Genomic DNA, 18,999 nt, shown 5'->3' on the forward strand with positions numbered 1-18,999 from the left:
AAAGTAACAAGCGTTATCTTCAAAACACTCTTCCTTTTTGTTTACAATTTAGGCGATATGGATTAAAATATCTTTTAAGCTCAAAACATATATGATTTCATAATTATAATTTATTATATTATTATGAAATTTAAATAACGTATTAAGTGAAATGAAAAGTAAAAGTGAGAGGTAATCAGTGGTTACCATAGTAACATTTGTTTAACATTTGGATAGCGCTTTATTTATTTTTCGACACTGTCAAAACGCGTTTTATTTGTTAGGAAATTCATAGACAGAGAAAACCACAATCCAACGGAATGAGCTACGTAGTATGTCATTTATTAAAGTGCTGCTGACTGGAAAAGCAAACTGTGTTTGTAAGCAGTGATTTAACATCAGTGTTTTGTTTGTCGAGGGAAATGGACTGCAGTCAACTGAAATCCACGGAGAAAACAAGAACCTCAAAGCTTCTCGACGAAATAAACGAGACTTATCAAGATATTAAAGAGTCACTGCAATCAGGTGATCAGAAATGTACATTCCATAACATCAGAGACATGTAATTTCCTTTCATTTTTATTTCATATGCTAAATATTTTATATGGTTTCATTATATATAAGTTACACTGCCGTTCAAAAGTTTGGAATCAGTAAGATTTTTAATGTTTTGTTAAAGAACTGTCTTATGCTCATAAAGGCTGCATTTACTTGTTCAAAAATACAGACAACAATCGGTAATATTTTGAAATATTATTACAGTTTAAAATAATGGTTTTCTATTTTAATATATTTTAAAATATTTATTCCTGTGATGCAAAGCTGAATTTTTCAGCATCATTACTCCAGTCTTCAGTGTCACACGATCCTTCAATGATCCTTCTAATATGCTGATTTATTACTTTTATGTATTACTTATACTTAATATTTTGTTGGAACCTGTAATTATTTTTTTAGGATTCTTTGATGAATAAAAAGTTAAAAAGAACACCATTTATTCAAAATATAAAACTTTTCCAACACTACAAGTCTTTGCTATCATTGTTTTAAATTTAACACATCCTTGCTGAATAAAAGTATTAATTTCTTTAAAAAAAAAAAAAGAAACAAATAAAAATGTACAGACCACAAACTTTTAAATGGTAGTTTATATTATTATAACAAAGTTATATTTTAAATAATTTCTCAATGCTGCTCTTTTAAACTTTTTATTTATTCAAAATATCCTGAGAAAAGTTCCACAGGTAACAACAAAATGTTAAGCAGCACAGCTGTTTTCAACATTGATAATAAATCAGCATATTAGAATGATTTCTGAAGGATCATGTGACACTGAAGAAGTAATGATGTTAAAAATTCAGCTTTGCATCACAGGAATAAATTATTCATTTTAATTATTTTAAAATATAGTCACATAGAAAACAGTTCTTCTAAATCAAGATTTCTGAATTTTTGGATTAAATAATTGCATCATTTTTTTTCCGAAGCAGAGCCTACCGGTGAGAAGCTGGAGAAGACAGTGCTTCTGCTTAAAGAGAAAGCAGAAAGAGGAGATTCACAAGCCGCCTTTCTCCTGGGACAGTTACACTATGAGGAGGTGACTAATGCCTTAAACTCTCTCTCTCAGTTATTCTGTTTCAATATGACAGAGTCACATGAGAATTTGCTTTCTGCATCACAGACAAAGAGCATATTGATGTATAGTAGTTACACATCTCAGGAATAATGCGGTATTCCACAGGGCCGCTACGTAGAAGCAGAGCTCATCTTTGATGACAATAAAGATGAAGATCCTCGAGCTCTGTATCAGCTGGCTGTCATATATTACGATGGCCTCGGAAGCAAAGAAGACCTTGTGAGAAATGCTATTTTTATGATATCTAATACATACAGTATACAGTAATTACAGTAGATACAGTTTTAAAAAATAAGCTTTTCGTATGTTACATTGATGACCCAAAAATAAACATTTTGTCATTAATTACTCACCCTCATGTCGTTCCAATCCCGTAAAACCTTTGTTCATCTTCGGAACACAAATTAAGATATCTTTGATGAAATCTGAGAACTCTTTGACCCTGCACAGACACAACTGAAATGTTCCCAGGTTCAGAAACGTACCAAGGACATCGGTAAAGTAGTCCATGGGACATGTGCGCATGCTTATGTTGAACACGCACTTGCATCAGCATGAGTATGCGTCATTTACGGAATTCATCAAAAATATCCTAATTTGTGTTCCAAAGAAGAACAAAGGTCTTATGGGTTTGGAACGACATGAGGTTGAGTAATTAATGACAGAATCTCATTTTTGGCTGAACTATCCCTTTAATGCATTACCAATATCTCATTTAAAACCACTACTGAATTTGTTCATATGCAACCCATTAACTTCAACAGGGCAAGGCAATTGAGTACATGAGAAAAGTTGCATTCTGGGACTCTTCTGAAGTGGGTTGTATCAGATATGCAGCACTGTATAACTTGGGTCAAGCGTATTTGGAGGGTTTTGGCGTTGAGGCATCCAGAGCTGAAGCAGAACGGTAAGAAACAATCAAAGCAAATTATAAATGTCAAAACATCTCTGCATGAAAATGAGAAGAGCACCTGATGAACATTTCTATGGCAGGTTTTGGCTCTTGGCAGCTGATGATGGAAGCCCGAACGCTAGTGTGAAAGCGCAGTCATCCCTAGGCATGTTTTACTGCAGGCCGGAGACTCTCGACCTCAAAAAGGTCCTGGTATCACTGATAACCATCATGCAGCATCAGCTGAAGCACTGACCTGTAGAGCTGCTGAAATGCAGAAGAGATCTAATGCACCAAAAATGACCCTGATGTCGTTCCATACCCATAAGACCTTTGTTCATCTTCAAAACACAAATTAAGATATTTGATTTCTTTCATCTTCGACGCATGTTCACAAGACACAGGAGCCAGCGTTCTGACATAGAACATTGTTTACAAGCAGAAGAGAAGAAATTGTTGAATAAAGTCGTTATTTTTGTTTTCTTTGTGCACAAAAAGTAGCTAGTAGCTTCATAATATCACGACTGAACCACTGATGTCACATGGACTATTTTTACGATGTCCTTACTACCTTCTGGGCCTTGATCTGGGCCTTGAACGTGGTAGTTGCATTGCTGTCTATGCAGGGTCAGAAAGCTCTTGGATTTCATCAAAAATATCTTAATTTGTGTTCTGTAGATGAACAAAGGTCTTACGGGTTTGGAACAACATGAGGGTGAGTAATTAATGACAGAATTGTCATTTTTGGTCGAACTGTCCCTTTAAATGTCTTTGTTTTCAGTCAAGCTGATCACGTGTGTTCATCTACTGCAGGCGTTCTCGTGGCACTCGGAGGCATGTGGTAACGGCAGTCTGGAGTCTCAGGGTGCTCTTGGTGTTATGTATCTGTATGGTCACGGAGTGCAGAAGGACCCAGACGCTGCCCTGTTCTGCCTGAAGGAGGCGGCAGAGAGAGGAAACGTCTATGCGCAGGGTCACCTGACGGCCTGCTACTACCACAGAAAGCTCTACTCCAGAGCAGCCGCCCTTGGAGAAAGGTACAGCACATCATCCAGAAACTGTAAGGAACACCATTCAGTTCTAAAGGAGACATATTATGCCTTTTTTTACAAGATGTAATATAAGTCTCAGGTGTCCCCAGAATGTGTCTGTGAAATTTCAGCTCAAAATACCTCACAGATCATTTATTATATCAGTTTGAAAATGCCTATTTTGAGTGGAAGCAGAAGCACGCTTGTTTTTGTGCATGACTCTTTAAATGCAAATGAGCTGCTGCTCCCCGCCCCCTTTTCCAGAATAGAGCTGCGTCTTTACAGCTCGTACCTCAGATACTTTGCCAAAAAACATCTGTTTGCTTTTGATTATCATGTTTATCGCGCTGAAATCATGCTTTTTAAAGTTTAAAACATAAAAAAAGGTTTTCTAAACGCACACATCTAAAGCATGCACACATAAAACAGCTGTCACATGGTGTACTAAACCAAGTTCTCTTTCACGTCTTATTGCGCTTAAAGGGGTCATTGGATGCAAAATTAACTTTTACATGTTGTTTGAACATTAATGTGTGTTGGCAGTTTGTGTACACAACCACCCAAGGTAAAAGGGTGTTTTTTTACACTACTATTGAGAATTTAACCAAAGTATATTATAGAGTTTTCATTAAGACCCTAAAGAATCATATGAACTTGTGGAAAATGGGCATCCGATGACCCCTTTAAACCAGCGGTTCCCAATTCCAGTCCTCGCGACCCACCGCTCTGCACATTTTGTGTGTTTCACGCATCGCTTCCGACGTTTGTTTATGTTTCACACTAGTTTATGTTAAAAACCCACATGAGTTACAAATACAGTCAGTTTTGTCCGTGAAGGTAAATAGCTGGGAAAGAAATGACATGTTTATATTAGATCTGTGTGACAGCAGCATAATATACAGTAAATAAATCTATAAATCCACTGCACATAATCTGCATGTTGATAGCACTTAAACATAGAAAAAGTCAGATTTTTGTGATATGTCTCCTTTAAGTAGTCAAAACAGGTTTGGTTTGTCTCTCAGAGTGTGTGGATATGAGGACATCAGTGCCATAGCGCAGCATACAGACTGTCTGGAGGAGTACATCAGGAAGGGAATCGCTGTAGCCATGTTTTACTATGCACGCTGCCTTCAGCTGGGCCGAGGCGTCCTGAAGAACAGAGACAGAGCAAAGAGCTATTTCACACAGGTACCATTGACCACCAATGTATTTAAAATGTCAGTTCTGGTGTTGGACCTGTAAAACACTGCTTCTGAGAAGCAATGTGGGAAAAGTTTGGGACTTGCATTATAAGAGATATGGGTTACATTTTGAGGTCCAGTGGCTAATTTTTCTAATTTTTCCTGTATCAGGCTGCCAGGATCGATCCAGAGATCTGTAAGGAGCTGCAAATGGACGTTGTACACGGAAGGATATAAATCACACATGCAACAACAATTGCTCACTTAATCCCATCAATGAAATTCATGACATGAAAATCTTGACTGTTGAACTGACTGACTTCACTACACTTTACACTAAGTTGTTGTCATTATAACCCCTGTTCCGACTGTTTAGTATTACTTTATTGTCATATAAGAATGATGCAAAGAAAAATCTTTTGAAAGTCTAGTCAAAAATATGTGCCAACTTCTGAGAAATGTAATCTTCAGAATTAATTTTTTTGTTTTGTTTATTTTTGAGATTTTGCTAAAATCTTGAATGTACATTTAAAACATTATTTTCATTAGTAAAAACATTATTGAAACATTTCAATGGATGGATGGAAAAATAGACAGATAGACGGATGGATGGACAGACAGGCGGACGGATGGATGCATGGAAGGATGGATGGATGGACAAATAGACATAGATGAATGGATGGACAGACGGACAGATGAATGGATGGATGGACAGACAGACAGATAGATAGATGATGGACAGACGGACAGATAGATGATGGATGGATAGACAGACAGATAGATGATGGACAGACGGACAGATAGATGATGGACAGACAGATAGATAGATGATGGACAGACAGATAGATAGATGATGGACAGACGGACAGATAGATGATGGATGGACAGACAGACAGATAGATGATGGACAGACGGACAGATGGATGGATGGATGGATGGATGGACAGACAGACAGACAGACAGACAGATAGATGATGGACAGACAGACAGACGGACAGATAGATGATGGATGGACAGACAGACAGATAGATGATGGACAGACGGACAGATAGATGATGGATGGACAGACAGACAGATAGATGATGGACAGACGGACAGATAGATGGATGGATGGATGGACAGACAGACAGACAGACAGATAGATGATGGACAGACAGACAGACGGACAGATAGATGATGGATGGACAGACAGACAGACAGATAGATGATGGACAGACGGACAGATAGATGGATGGATGGATGGATGGATGGATGGATGGACAGACAGACAGACAGACAGATAGATGATGGACAGACAGACAGACGGACAGATAGATGATGGATGGACAGACAGACAGATAGATGATGGACAGACGGACAGATAGATGGATGGATGGATGGACAGACAGACAGACAGACAGACAGACAGACAGACAGATAGATGATGGACAGACAGACAGACGGACAGATAGATGATGGATGGACAGACAGACAGACAGACAGACAGATAGATGATGGACAGACGGACAGATAGATGGATGGATGGACAGACAGACAGACAGACAGACAGATAGATGATGGACAGACGGACAGATAGATGATGGACAGACAGATAGATAGATGATGGACAGACAGATAGATAGATGATGGACAGACAGATAGATAGATGATGGACAGACGGACAGATAGATTGATGGATGGATGGACAGACAGATAGATGATGGACAGACAGAGAGACGGACAGATAGATGATGGATGGACAGACAGACAGATAGATGATGGACAGACGGACAGATAGATTGATGGATGGATGGATGGATGGACAGACAGACAGATAGATGATGGACAGACAGAGAGACGGACAGATAGATGATGGATGGACAGACAGACAGATAGATGATGGACAGACGGATAGATAGATAATGGACAGACAGATAGATAGATGATGGACAGACGGACAGATAGATGATGGACAGACAGACAGATAGATGATGGACAGACAGACAGACGGACAGATAGATGATGGATGGACAGACAGACAGATAGATGATGGACAGACGGACAGATAGATGATGGATGGACAGACAGACAGATAGATGATGGACAGACGGACAGATAGATGGATGGATGGATGGACAGACAGACAGACAGACAGACAGACAGATAGATGATGGACAGACAGACAGACGGACAGATAGATGATGGATGGACAGACAGACAGACAGATAGATGATGGACAGACGGACAGATAGATGGATGGATGGATGGATGGATGGATGGATGGACAGACAGACAGACAGACAGACAGATAGATGATGGACAGACAGACAGACGGACAGATAGATGATGGATGGACAGACAGACAGATAGATGATGGACAGACGGACAGATAGATGGATGGATGGATGGACAGACAGACAGACAGACAGACAGACAGACAGACAGATAGATGATGGACAGACAGACAGACGGACAGATAGATGATGGATGGACAGACAGACAGACAGACAGATAGATGATGGACAGACGGACAGATAGATGGATGGATGGACAGACAGACAGACAGACAGATAGATGATGGACAGACGGACAGATAGATGATGGACAGACAGATAGATAGATGATGGACAGACAGATAGATAGATGATGGACAGACAGATAGATAGATGATGGACAGACGGACAGATAGATTGATGGATGGATGGACAGACAGATAGATGATGGACAGACAGAGAGACGGACAGATAGATGATGGATGGACAGACAGACAGATAGATGATGGACAGACGGACAGATAGATTGATGGATGGATGGATGGATGGACAGACAGACAGATAGATGATGGACAGACAGAGAGACGGACAGATAGATGATGGATGGACAGACAGACAGATAGATGATGGACAGACGGATAGATAGATAATGGACAGACAGATAGATAGATGATGGACAGACGGACAGATAGATGATGGATGGACAGACAGACAGACAGACAGATAGATGATGGACAGACTGACAGAATGACGGACAGATGATAGACGGACAGATGGATGGATGAACGGATGGACAGATAAATAGAGAGATGGATAGATGAATGGACGGACGGACGGACAGATGGATAGATAAATGGATGGATGGATGGTGTGTTTATTTAATATTACATTATAATAAAAGACACAACACATGGCAAATCTTCTTTTGCAATTTATTGCTTATAAATGCTCTAGTCTATTTTGGTAAAAATAAAATTCTATAATAACAATATTAATAATAATAATATCACAAACCGAACTTTCACAATAACTGTACATGACATATTGCACGATTAAAAGCTTTCATAATGGTCACAATAATATGTAGGGAGTTTACAGAGGTCTGGGTTCTTCTTTTTTACAGATGTGTAACACTCATTCCACTGACTGTTATTCACATTACACAGCAAAACCCCCTAGCAGAAAACAAAAGAGAGAAAAGAAAAGCAGAAGATGACAGCTGGCAGTGGATATGGTCGCTTCCTCCAATCTCACCAGAGAGAAACACATCAACGGATTCAAACACAAACATATTCATGACGACTCCTACATCCAGCACTACAGAGTCAAGTGTTTCAGAAATAAAACAACAAAAATGAACACCATCCAGCACATGAGAGAAACACATCCTGAGCCTCTGACGTGACGCGAACATGTTCAAGCCTGTACGGCCTCCACGCTCAGCTCAGGATAGAGTTCTTTAAGCAGCATCTCCAACAAGATCTGATGAGAAACAGAGAAAATGGACATTCAGTTTAGAAATGCCACCATTAGATGGCGCTACAGTATCACCACTGAATACAGCTGGCGTGACACTCCATTCGGGTTCATTCCTATCGCTTTCCTCTTCACAGATGTAAATCTGTCATGTCACGAGAGAGTGTTTTCAACAGAAAGCAGAAATGAAAAAATCCGCTGACTAAAAATGAAAAGCTGAGATATTAATAGGGTTAACGGTCAGTCACCGAGCGCTGGGGGACTTACGTAGAGAAGATGTCTGTTGGCACTGGTCTCCTGAAGTGCATTAAAGATCCTGATGATCCCGTATCTCGCGTTCTGCTGCCCCACGAGATTCTGAAGTGCATCTGAACAACCAAAACAACAATGTTTGCTTTTATTACACAGTCTCTGCTGTCCAACTCTCTAACGAAAGAGGAATTCTTCATTAAAATGCTGTTTTGATTGTTGCTGGTCTGTGTAGTGTGGGCTTGTGAGAGCTCTAGAGTGAAGCGGTTTTATCAAGCGCTCTGAGCTCAGACTGGTGTAATTGCTCTCGCTGGAGTGTGTTTTAAGTGTCCCGCTCTAATTAAAAAGCATCGTGCAGGCAGAAACAACCGTCAAGCCTTTTACATTAACAGCCTTGCGCTTTAGCACAAAGTAAAACCTTTTTCCAGGGTGACTGAATCGGCACAGGATTAGCTTTTGTATTTATTTAGATAAAAAAAAGAAAGAAATTATATTTAAAAATGGTCAACTAGGTAGTACTGCCTTTTCACACCGACTGTTTATAATAACAATAGTTGTAAAAAAATTAATAAAAAAATAACAATAATAATGGTGCAGCAGGAATTACCATAATTACAAAGTTCAAACTTCAGAAAAAAAAAATTCAGCATATTTTATCAAAAATAATAATAATATTTATTTATTTACAAATGGTGAACTAGGTAATACTGCCTTTTCACACTTACTGTTTATAATAACAATAGCTTAAAAAAAGCTACTAATGGTGTGGCAGGAATGACCATAATTACAAAGTTCCAACAACAACAAAAAAGAATACATTTTTAATAATATTTTATTTAAAAAATATATATTTTATGAAAAACAATAATAATAGGAATAATAATATTTATTTACAAATGATTATATTTTAACAAAAAATATTTTATCATATTTTATCAGTAATAGTAATAATAATAATGGTGCAGCAGGAAATAGAATAATTTAAAGCATAAAATTATAATATCAAAAATATTTTATAAAAAAAAAAAAAAAAAAAAAATATATATATATATAAATCTATAATCTATCTTTTTTTTTATATAAATAATACAAAAAGAAAATTTATAATAATAATAATTATAATAATAATAATAAAGGTGCAGCAGGAATTACCAGAATTCTAATGTTCCAAATACATATATATTTGGATATATAAAATTATTCATATTCTTTACAAACTGTCACGGTCTATGAGAAAATCCAAAGTTCTATACCATTCCAAATAGTCCAAGCTGTTCTAAAGCATCCTAATTACCTAATTAAGGAAGACTGCAGTAACAGCCAATAAAGGCTTTTCTATTGATTATTGAGAAGGGTATGAATAATTTTGGACATGCCACTTTTTGTTCAAATGTAAATAAAAGCTGAGAAGTATTTTTTTTTCCACAATGATGCCTCTTGTACATCATCTTATTATCTTTTATTATCTTTTGGGAGAAGCCTGTGTCATTTCCGGTAAAAAAAATAAAAAATAAAAAAAAAACTTGCTGGTTGAATAAAAGTAACTTTAAGTCAGAATTTGCCAGGGGTATGAATAATTTCAGGCTTGACTGTATATGGTAGTGTAATAATATAATTTTATATTTATAAATAGTCAACTAGGTAGTACCACCTTTATAATAACAACAGCTGTAAAATAAAATAAAAGAATTAAATTTAATTAAATTAAACCTTACAATTTAAAAAAAAACTTGGAAAAAAATAATAAAAATTGAAAAAGGCCTTCATAACTAACTGAAATAAGTTAAAGCGCTAAAATTACTAAAACTAAAATGAAAAAAAAAAAAGACAAAAGCACAAAGTTACTAAAACTTAATTAAAACTGAATACAAAAATTAATTCAAAATATTAACAAATAGTGCTAACAATTTCAAGAGTATCTTGAAGGGAATTCATTTATTTTGCTGTCATCAACAACAAAGCCTCATTCATTTATTTTTGCCCTATGAGTGTAATTGTGATTAGTGCTGTCAAACGATTAATCGTAATGAATTTCGCATCCAAAATAAAAGTTTGTTTACGTAATATAATGTGTGTATTGTGTATATTTATTATGTGTATATATAAATACACACATAAATTAAATGGTATGTTCATATATTAAAAATATATCAATTATATGAATAGAAATATATACATGTAGATACAGTACGTTACTATTTTTAAAGTGCCCCTATTATGCCATTTTAAAGGTAGTTAATATTGTTGTAATAGTCTCTTAAAACAGGTTTACATGTATGCAAGTTCAAAAAACACTTTAGTTTTCTCCAAAATTAGATTTATTTTTACCCCGTTTCTAAATGATTCGTAAATGACTCGTTTGAAGCAGTTCGAAGAATCAGTCTCTCTAAACCCCTCCTTTCAGTGAGCCCTCACCGCTGTGATTGGTCAGATGGTGCAGTCCTTTTGGATTGGTCTACCGCTACAGCGCAAAACGAAACGCCCATTGGCATAACTGAATGACAGCTGCGGAGACCTGTTAATGCATAGAAAAGATAGCCTCGATTTTACCCTATCAATTCGAGCCGGAGTCTGACGATGAAACTGTTGAAGTTTCACATCGACAAGAAACTGTTTTGCAAGCACGACCGGAGCAGGACGTTTCTCAGTGGGTGTCATTATGTTAACTGTGGAAAGTGCTTGCAATTTGCTTTTGTAAGCGAACCGGACACATCTCTACGTTGTGAACTTCAACACTGTACAATCCATAACACTGCGTTAAGCCATCGTTTAAAATTATCATTACTTAAACTAATAAGGCAGACAGACAGTCAAGCTGCATCAATCACAAGACTTTTTAGACTACATTGCACTCACAGCTGAACAACAGAACTACAGAAACGCAAGTTAGCCGGTTACCAAGACATGTGCGGGGTTGTTACACACCATAACGTACACAAAGACGTATTTTGAACGATCGCTAGAAAATACAATTATTAATCATACTTACAGGTAGAAGTTCAGAGGAGCAAGCCGGTCCAAATAAACTGGGCACTGATCCATTTTTTAAAACCAAGCGTTTGGTGAATCTCGCGTTGTAACTTTACTCCCCAAGATTGGAAAAGCAGTCATCAGTAAAATGACGCGAACACAACACAAGATTGGCATTAGACTGCTGAGGTGTTGAAAAAATTAATGTTAACCACTCATTCTTGATAGTTTCATCTTTTGGAAGGGCATATAAAGCAAATTCACTCTCACAGCGCAGGGCGTCTTCTTGACATGATGTAATCCACGTGAAAATGGTAGGCCTACTGTTTGTGGGCGGGCAAGTTGTTCGCGAAATTGAACGTGGGCGGACATTACGCAAATGTGTAGCTCGTGACGTGTGGCCGTTACAGAAAAAAGATTCGAATTGCTGACGACTCGTTTAGGCGAATGTGAGCCGACTCTTTTTTTTGTTAGACAAAAACTTTATTTATAGTGCACTGTCGGCGTCACAACTTTGCAGATAGTTTATGTTCACATACAGCTACATGACACACTACATGAAATATCATATTTGAAAAGGCATAATAGGGGCACTTTAACGTACGTTACTAGTAACATATATACTGTGCGTGTGTATTTATATATACATAAATATACACAGTTTACACACATATGTAAACAAAAATGTTTATTTTGAATGCGATTAATCACAATTAATCATTTGACAGCAGTAATTGTGATAAAATGTGACGGAAATGTGTGGAAATGTTCTTAAACTGTAGGTTGTTGAAATGTATTTCCACTGGACTCTTTAGAAGATAAATTCATATTTCCACTCACCTGGGATGTTGTCTAGAAGTTTCTGTTGTGCTCTCTCCTTAGTTTCTCTGCGTTCACTCTCCGAGCGGCTTTTGTTATGAGGTGCGAGTTTCCCGTTGGGCCAAAATGTGTCCCGAAATATATTAATGTAGTAAACCAACATCTGCTCACTGAAGATCCAGTTTACAGTGTCTCTGATTTGCCTGCAGAGGACGAAAGATCAACTCAATGAGCTCATCTAGCACTAAAATTTCCATTACATCCAACCGTTAATGCTTACTTGTTTATAGTCCGTCCAAACGTGACCTGAACTAGTGCAATTAGTGTCTTCCGCACCCACTTAAACACTGCAGAGAGAAAACAAACACAAGCAGCATCAGAAACCATGTGTCAACCAATGCTTGAGTTTGAAGGACACATTAAATTGATCAAAAGTGACAACTAAGGCATTTACAGTTGAGGTCAAAAGTTTACATCCTCCTTTTAGAATCTGCAAAATGTTAATTATTTTACCAAAATAAGAGGGATCATATAAAATGCTTGTTATTGTTTGTTTAGTACTGACCTGAATAAGAAATTTCACATAAAAAACATTTACATATAGTCCACAAGAGAAAATAATAGTTGAATTTATAAAAATGACCTTGTTCGAAAGTTTACACGCACTTGATTCTTGAATTGTGTTATAACCTGAATGATCCACAGCTGTGTTTTGTTTTTTTTGTTTTGTTTTGTTTAGTGATAGTTGTTCATGAGTCCCTTGTTTGTTCTTCAGAAAAATCCTTCAGGTCCCACAGATTCTTTGGTTTTTCAGCATTTTTTGTGCATTTGAACTCTTTCCAACAATGACTGTATGATTTTGAGATCCATCTTTTCACACTGAGGACAACTGAGAGACTCATATGCAACTGTTACAGAAGGTTCAAACGCTCACTGATGCTCCAGAAGGAAAAAAACTGCATTAAGAGCCGGGGGTGAAAACTTTTGAACAGAATGGAGATTTTTCTTATTTTGCCTAAATATCATATTTTTTTTATTTAGCACTGCCTTTCAAACACTATAGAAGATAATTACATGTTCCCCAGAAGACAAAATAAGTTACATTTACCCTGACCTTCAAATTCAAAAAGTTTTCACCCCCCGGCTCTTTATGCATTATTTCCTTCTGGAGCATCAGTGAACATTTGAACCTTCTGTAATAGTTGCATATGAGTCCCTCAGTTGTCCTCAGTGTGAAAAGATGGATCTCAAAATTGTACAGTCATTGCTGGAAAGGGTTCAAATACAATAAAATTCTGAAAACCCAAAACATTTGTGAGACCTAAAGAATTTTTCTAAAGAACAGCGGACAGTTTAATTGTTCAGGACAAACAAGGGACCAGTGTTGGGGAAAGTCACTTTTAAAAGTAATGCATTACAATATTGAGTTACTCCCTAAAAAAGTAACTAATTACTTAGTTACTTTTTATGGAAAGTAATGCGTAACGTTACTTTTGCGTTACTTTTTAAATCTTGGCAGGGCTTGCTTGTTTGTTTTTAATATAAAAGTTCTATTTTTTGACAAATGTAAAAGCCTTTTTACACCAAAAGCCTCAGGCTTAGAGAAAAGTAAATTCACGTCTGTACAGTAGACCGCAGGAGAAAAAATGTCAACTCTTCAGCAAAAAAAAAAAAAAAAAAAAATTATATATATATATATATATATATATATATATATATATATATTTATTTGTATATTTGTATTATTTAACATTTAATTATTGCAGGCTTGCGTTGAATTTCACTGTTTTTATTCATTTTGAGGAATATTGTATCTGTTTTTTAGTGAGTGAGATGAATACATTTTAGAACTAAACTAACATTTTACTCACAATATTTCTCAACATGGGGACAGGAGAGCTTTTAATTAATAAATGGGGGGGAAAAAGTAACTGGTGTTACCCATTTCAAAAAGTAACTTAGATATTTTATTGTCAATTAAAAAGTAATCTGTTACTTTACTAGTTACTTGGAAAAAGTAATATGTGACCCTGGACCACAAAACCAGTCTTAAGTCGCTGGGGTATATTTGTAGCAATAGCCAAAAATACATTGTATGGGTCAAAATTATTTATTTTACTTTTATGCCAAAAATCATTAGGAAATTAAGTAAAGATCATGTTCCATGAAGAATTTGTAATATTCCTACTGTAAACATATCAATATGTAATTTTTGATTAGTAGTACGCATTGTTAAGAACTTAATTTGGACAACTTTAAAGGTGATTTTCTCAGTATTTAGATTTTTTTGCACCCTCAGATTCCAGATGTTCAAATAGATGTATCTCGGCCAAATATTGCACTATCCTAACAAACCATACATCAATAGAAAGCTTATTTATTGAGCTTTCATATGATGTATACATCTCAGTTTTGTAAAATTTAACCTTATGACTGGTTTTGTGGTCCAGGGTCACATATCACGTAACTTGCATTACTTATAATGCGTTACCCCCAACACTGCAAGGGAAAAATTATAACTAAACCAAAAAACAGCTGTGGATCATTCAGGCAACAACATAGTATTTGGAAACCTTTGAACGGGGTCACTTTTATAAATTCAACTATTGTTTTCTCTTGTGGACTGTATGTAAACACCTTTAATGTGAAATATATTATTCAGGTCAGTACTAAATAAACAATAGCATGCATTTTGTATGTTCCCCTATTTTGTAAAATGATTAACAATGGCGATTCTGAAAGGGGGGTGAAAACTTTTGATCTCAACTGTATACTGATGGTTTAGCTTGTACTTTGCATGTCTTTTTGTGCATTAGCCTTTAGCAGCAGACAGCTTGTGTGCTTCAGCTAGAGAAACATCAGTTACACTGTCCTGTGGTCAAAGATCTGTTGCGTTTCACACCCACAGACACACTGTCACAGTCTGACTGCACACATTGCATCACTGCGGGTGACAGTGAGTCATTTGAGCGGTGTGTTATACTTACTGCCCCTGAGTTCAAAGATCTCTCCAATCAGCATGAAGCAGGGCTCAGCCAGTGCGTCCTTCTTCCCGTCTGTTTCATCGCCATAGTCTGAGAGGTCGCTGTCATCCTCACCTTCATCCTGAAACACACACAATCAGATTCAATGGGTCACTGCCCAAAAATGAAAATTCTGTCATTAATTACCCACCCTTGTGTTGTTTCAAACCCATAAGACCTTTGTTCATCTCTATTTTAACCATGTCCTTACTACCTTTCTGGGCCTTAAACGTGTCAGTTGTGTTGTGTTTAATGACAGAATTTTCATTTCTGGGTGAACTATCCCTTTAAGATAGCTAAGAAATTGTGTGTTTGTACCTCCTGGTGTGAGAAGAAGTCTCCTGGCAGTCTCTCCAGGAAGGATGCGAGAGAGAAGGAGGATTTCTTCTGGATGTCGATGACCTTTAGGTGCTCTGGTGATGGACTGAGAAACGCATATAGCGCCTCGCTCTGACACATGCGCTCATCTGTCAACACTTTCTATGGACGAAACACACACATGCAAACTAAAACTTCATGAGCCTTGAAATGAACTTCTTAAAAACCACAGCCTTGAATCAAATGAGATCAGAAATGTACGCAAAACACAGATACAAATGCTTGACCAAGCACACACTTCCGGCGTACATTATTAACTTAAAAATAATCAGAGGTTTGAAGGAGGTGGCTTAAAGTAAACTGACACAGTGAAACGCTTTAGTGAGCATAGTAAGCATGATAATGATAAATTATGGAAAACATTTAAACCTTCAATTACTGCTAGATGATTTATGTCTTAGAATAAGTGATGAATGGGGGAAAAAGCCATTATCAGTAGATAACGGATATGGTGCAGATATATTGTTTCTCTAAAAGTCATGTTGATATTTTTGTCGTGCGGTATAAATATATAAATATAAAAAAACAAGCTAAAAAAAATCTAATAAAAAGCTGAAATAAAATAAAATAAAAAGCAAAAATAAAAAAGATAAAATAAAATAAATAAAAAAGCTACAATAAAATAAAAAGCTAAAATAGAACAAAACAAAAAAGCTAAAATAAAATTAAAAAGCTAAAATATAAAATGCTAAAATATTAAGCTTAAGTATTAAGCTAATATACAATAAAAAGATAAAATCAAATAAAAAGCTATAGTAAAATTAAAAAGATAAAATCAAATAAAAAGATAGAATAAAACAAAAAAGCTAAAATATAATAAAAAGCTAAAGTAAAATTAAAAATCTAAAATAAAATAAAACAAAAAGCTAAAATAAAACAAAATCAAAAGTTAAAATAAAAACAAAATAAAAAAGCTAAAACAAAATAAAAAGCTAAAATAGAACAAAATCTAAAAGTTAAAATTAAAAAATTAAAAAGCTAAAATAAAATAGAAAGCTAAAATAACATAAAAAGATCAAATAAAAAAATATATATAACAAAAAGATTAAAAAAAATAAAAAAGCTAAAATAAAAAAGTTAACAAAATAAAATAAAAAGATAAAATAAAATAAAAATAGAAAGGTAACAATAAAAAGCTAAAGTAAATCAAAAAAGCTAACATAAAATAAAACAAAAAGCTAAAATAGAACAAAATCTAAAAGTTAAAATTAAAAAATTAAAAAGCTAAAATAAAATAAAAAGATAAAATAAAACAGAAAAAGATCAAATATAATAAAAATAAAATTATAAAATAAGAGAAGCTAAAATAAAATAAACGAAAAGATAAAATAAAATAAAATATGGTTGTTAGAATTTGGCATAATGTTTTGTTTATTATTAAGCATTGAAGCAATTTTGTTTTAAAAAGTTATTAAAGTTAACTTAAATATAAAACATAAATGAAATAAGTGTTTAAAACATCACATATAGACTTTTTAAAGAAAACGTACATTTTGTTCAAGTCAAATATAGAAAACTTGTATTTAAAGAAATACGTTTGAAAATGAGAAAAAAAAGAGTTTCCTGCAATAAGTTTGGATCAAATGGACATACTGTACATACAGTATATACATAAATACCACAAGTCAGTGTTTGTTTGTTTTTAATGTCACATTCTGTTTGTGACATCACAATGGAACTGTCATCACAGAGAACCCAGTCAGGTATAAATTGAGAACATGAGGCGAAAAATTCTCTTTTTTTCCTAATGACGCGTTTCAATACTTGAATTGAACCCTATGGAGAGACTTTTGTCTGCTGATTTTAGAGAGCAGAGCTCAGTTTGAGACACTGCTGAGCTCTTATATGAAGCACTAGAGGAGACTAATTACTTTTAGATAGACAGAATTTCACATCACAAAATCTACAGACATTTTCCACCATTCATTTTATGCTGACAAGTCTGGCTACAGTGAGACTAGAATAGACTCACCTGTAAAAATGTGTTGAGTTGATTTTTGGATTTGTCAAGGAATTTTTGGTCGATGGATTTAAACGGCAGTTTACTGAGTGAGGGAAGCTGGACCTTCTTGAGTGATGGAAAACACTGCAAAAGAAAAAGATAAGATGCATCAGTCTGTGGTTTGGTTTGTTCTGTCATCCATAATGTATATCAGAACTAATAATGGACAACAACATGATGAGTCACTACATTCATTGCCACAGCAACTTGACGATGGCTGCTGCAGAGGGCCATCACAGATCACAAAATATCACACATCGGAGGTGTGGCAGTGTACTGTAAATATCAGCTGTACCTCCGTCAGCTTCCTGTGCAAAGCCTGAAACTCGGTGAGCTTCCTGGTGACGGTCCAGCGGTTGTTCTTGCAATCGTCGTCTTCAGAAAGGCTCACAGCTACAAAGTAACATGCCATCTGCTCTCCATTCTCTTCAGAGGCCTACGACAAACACATACTGTGATTTTAACAAAGCATTGTGCTCACTCTGATTCACACTGTGTATTGAATTTTAGTCTTTTGACTCATTTTTTTTTTTTTTCAAACATTTTTTACATTTGCATTTCTGCATTCAGCAGATATTTGAGCTAGGACTGTCACTAACGATTATTTTGGTAATCAAGTAATCCATTGATTATTCTGATGATTAACTGAGTAATCGGACAATTATATATATATATTTTTTTTTTTGTAGTAAAAAAAAATGTCTCTAAGCGAACAAAAGCCTTTTAACTGACTTAAAATAAGGGCTGTCACTAACGATTACTTTGATGATCTAATCAGACAATTGTAATTACTTTTTTGTAGTAAAACAAATAGAACAACAGACTTAAAATTAAAACTAACTATTAAATTGCTAATCGAGTAATCCAACGATTATTCTAACGATTAATCGAGTAATCGGGTGATTAAAATTATTTTTATTTTGCAGTGATAAAAATAGACCAAAGCAAACAAAAGCCTTTGAAATTACTTCAAATTAGGGCTGTCACTAACGATTATTTTGGTAATCAAGTAATCCGTCAATTATTCTGAAGATTAATCAAGTAATCGAATGATTAAAATTATTTTTATTTTGCAGTGATAAAAATAGACCTAAGCGAGCAAAAGGCT

At 35.5% G+C, this 18,999-nt stretch overlaps 2 protein-coding genes across 2 annotated transcripts in view; one reads left to right on the forward strand and one right to left on the reverse strand.

The window, feature by feature from the left end:
- The first annotated feature begins 401 nt into the window (after positions 1–401).
- LOC141288997 (LRP2-binding protein-like) lies at positions 402–4,959 on the forward strand. The gene is made up of 8 exons (XM_073821190.1): positions 402–504; positions 1,467–1,576; positions 1,721–1,834; positions 2,380–2,522; positions 2,609–2,714; positions 3,321–3,544; positions 4,564–4,729; positions 4,894–4,959. Exons 1-8 carry the CDS (start codon positions 402–404, stop codon positions 4,957–4,959), a joined length of 1,032 nt encoding a protein of 343 aa, XP_073677291.1.
- Positions 4,960–7,892: 2,933 nt separating this feature from the next.
- snx25 (sorting nexin 25) overlaps positions 7,893–18,999 on the reverse strand; it is a 74,611-nt gene continuing 63,504 nt past the window's right edge. Inside the window, 4 exon segments of the mRNA XM_073820196.1 lie at positions 7,893–8,456; positions 8,718–8,818; positions 12,510–12,691; positions 12,769–12,835. Of these exon segments, the coding sequence (XP_073676297.1) occupies positions 8,391–8,456; positions 8,718–8,818; positions 12,510–12,691; positions 12,769–12,835 (416 nt within the window). The 3' untranslated portion in view covers positions 7,893–8,390.

This window comes from Garra rufa, chromosome 16 (assembly GCF_049309525.1).
Source record: "Garra rufa chromosome 16, GarRuf1.0, whole genome shotgun sequence".
NCBI classification, from domain to species: Eukaryota; Metazoa; Chordata; class Actinopteri; order Cypriniformes; family Cyprinidae; genus Garra; species Garra rufa.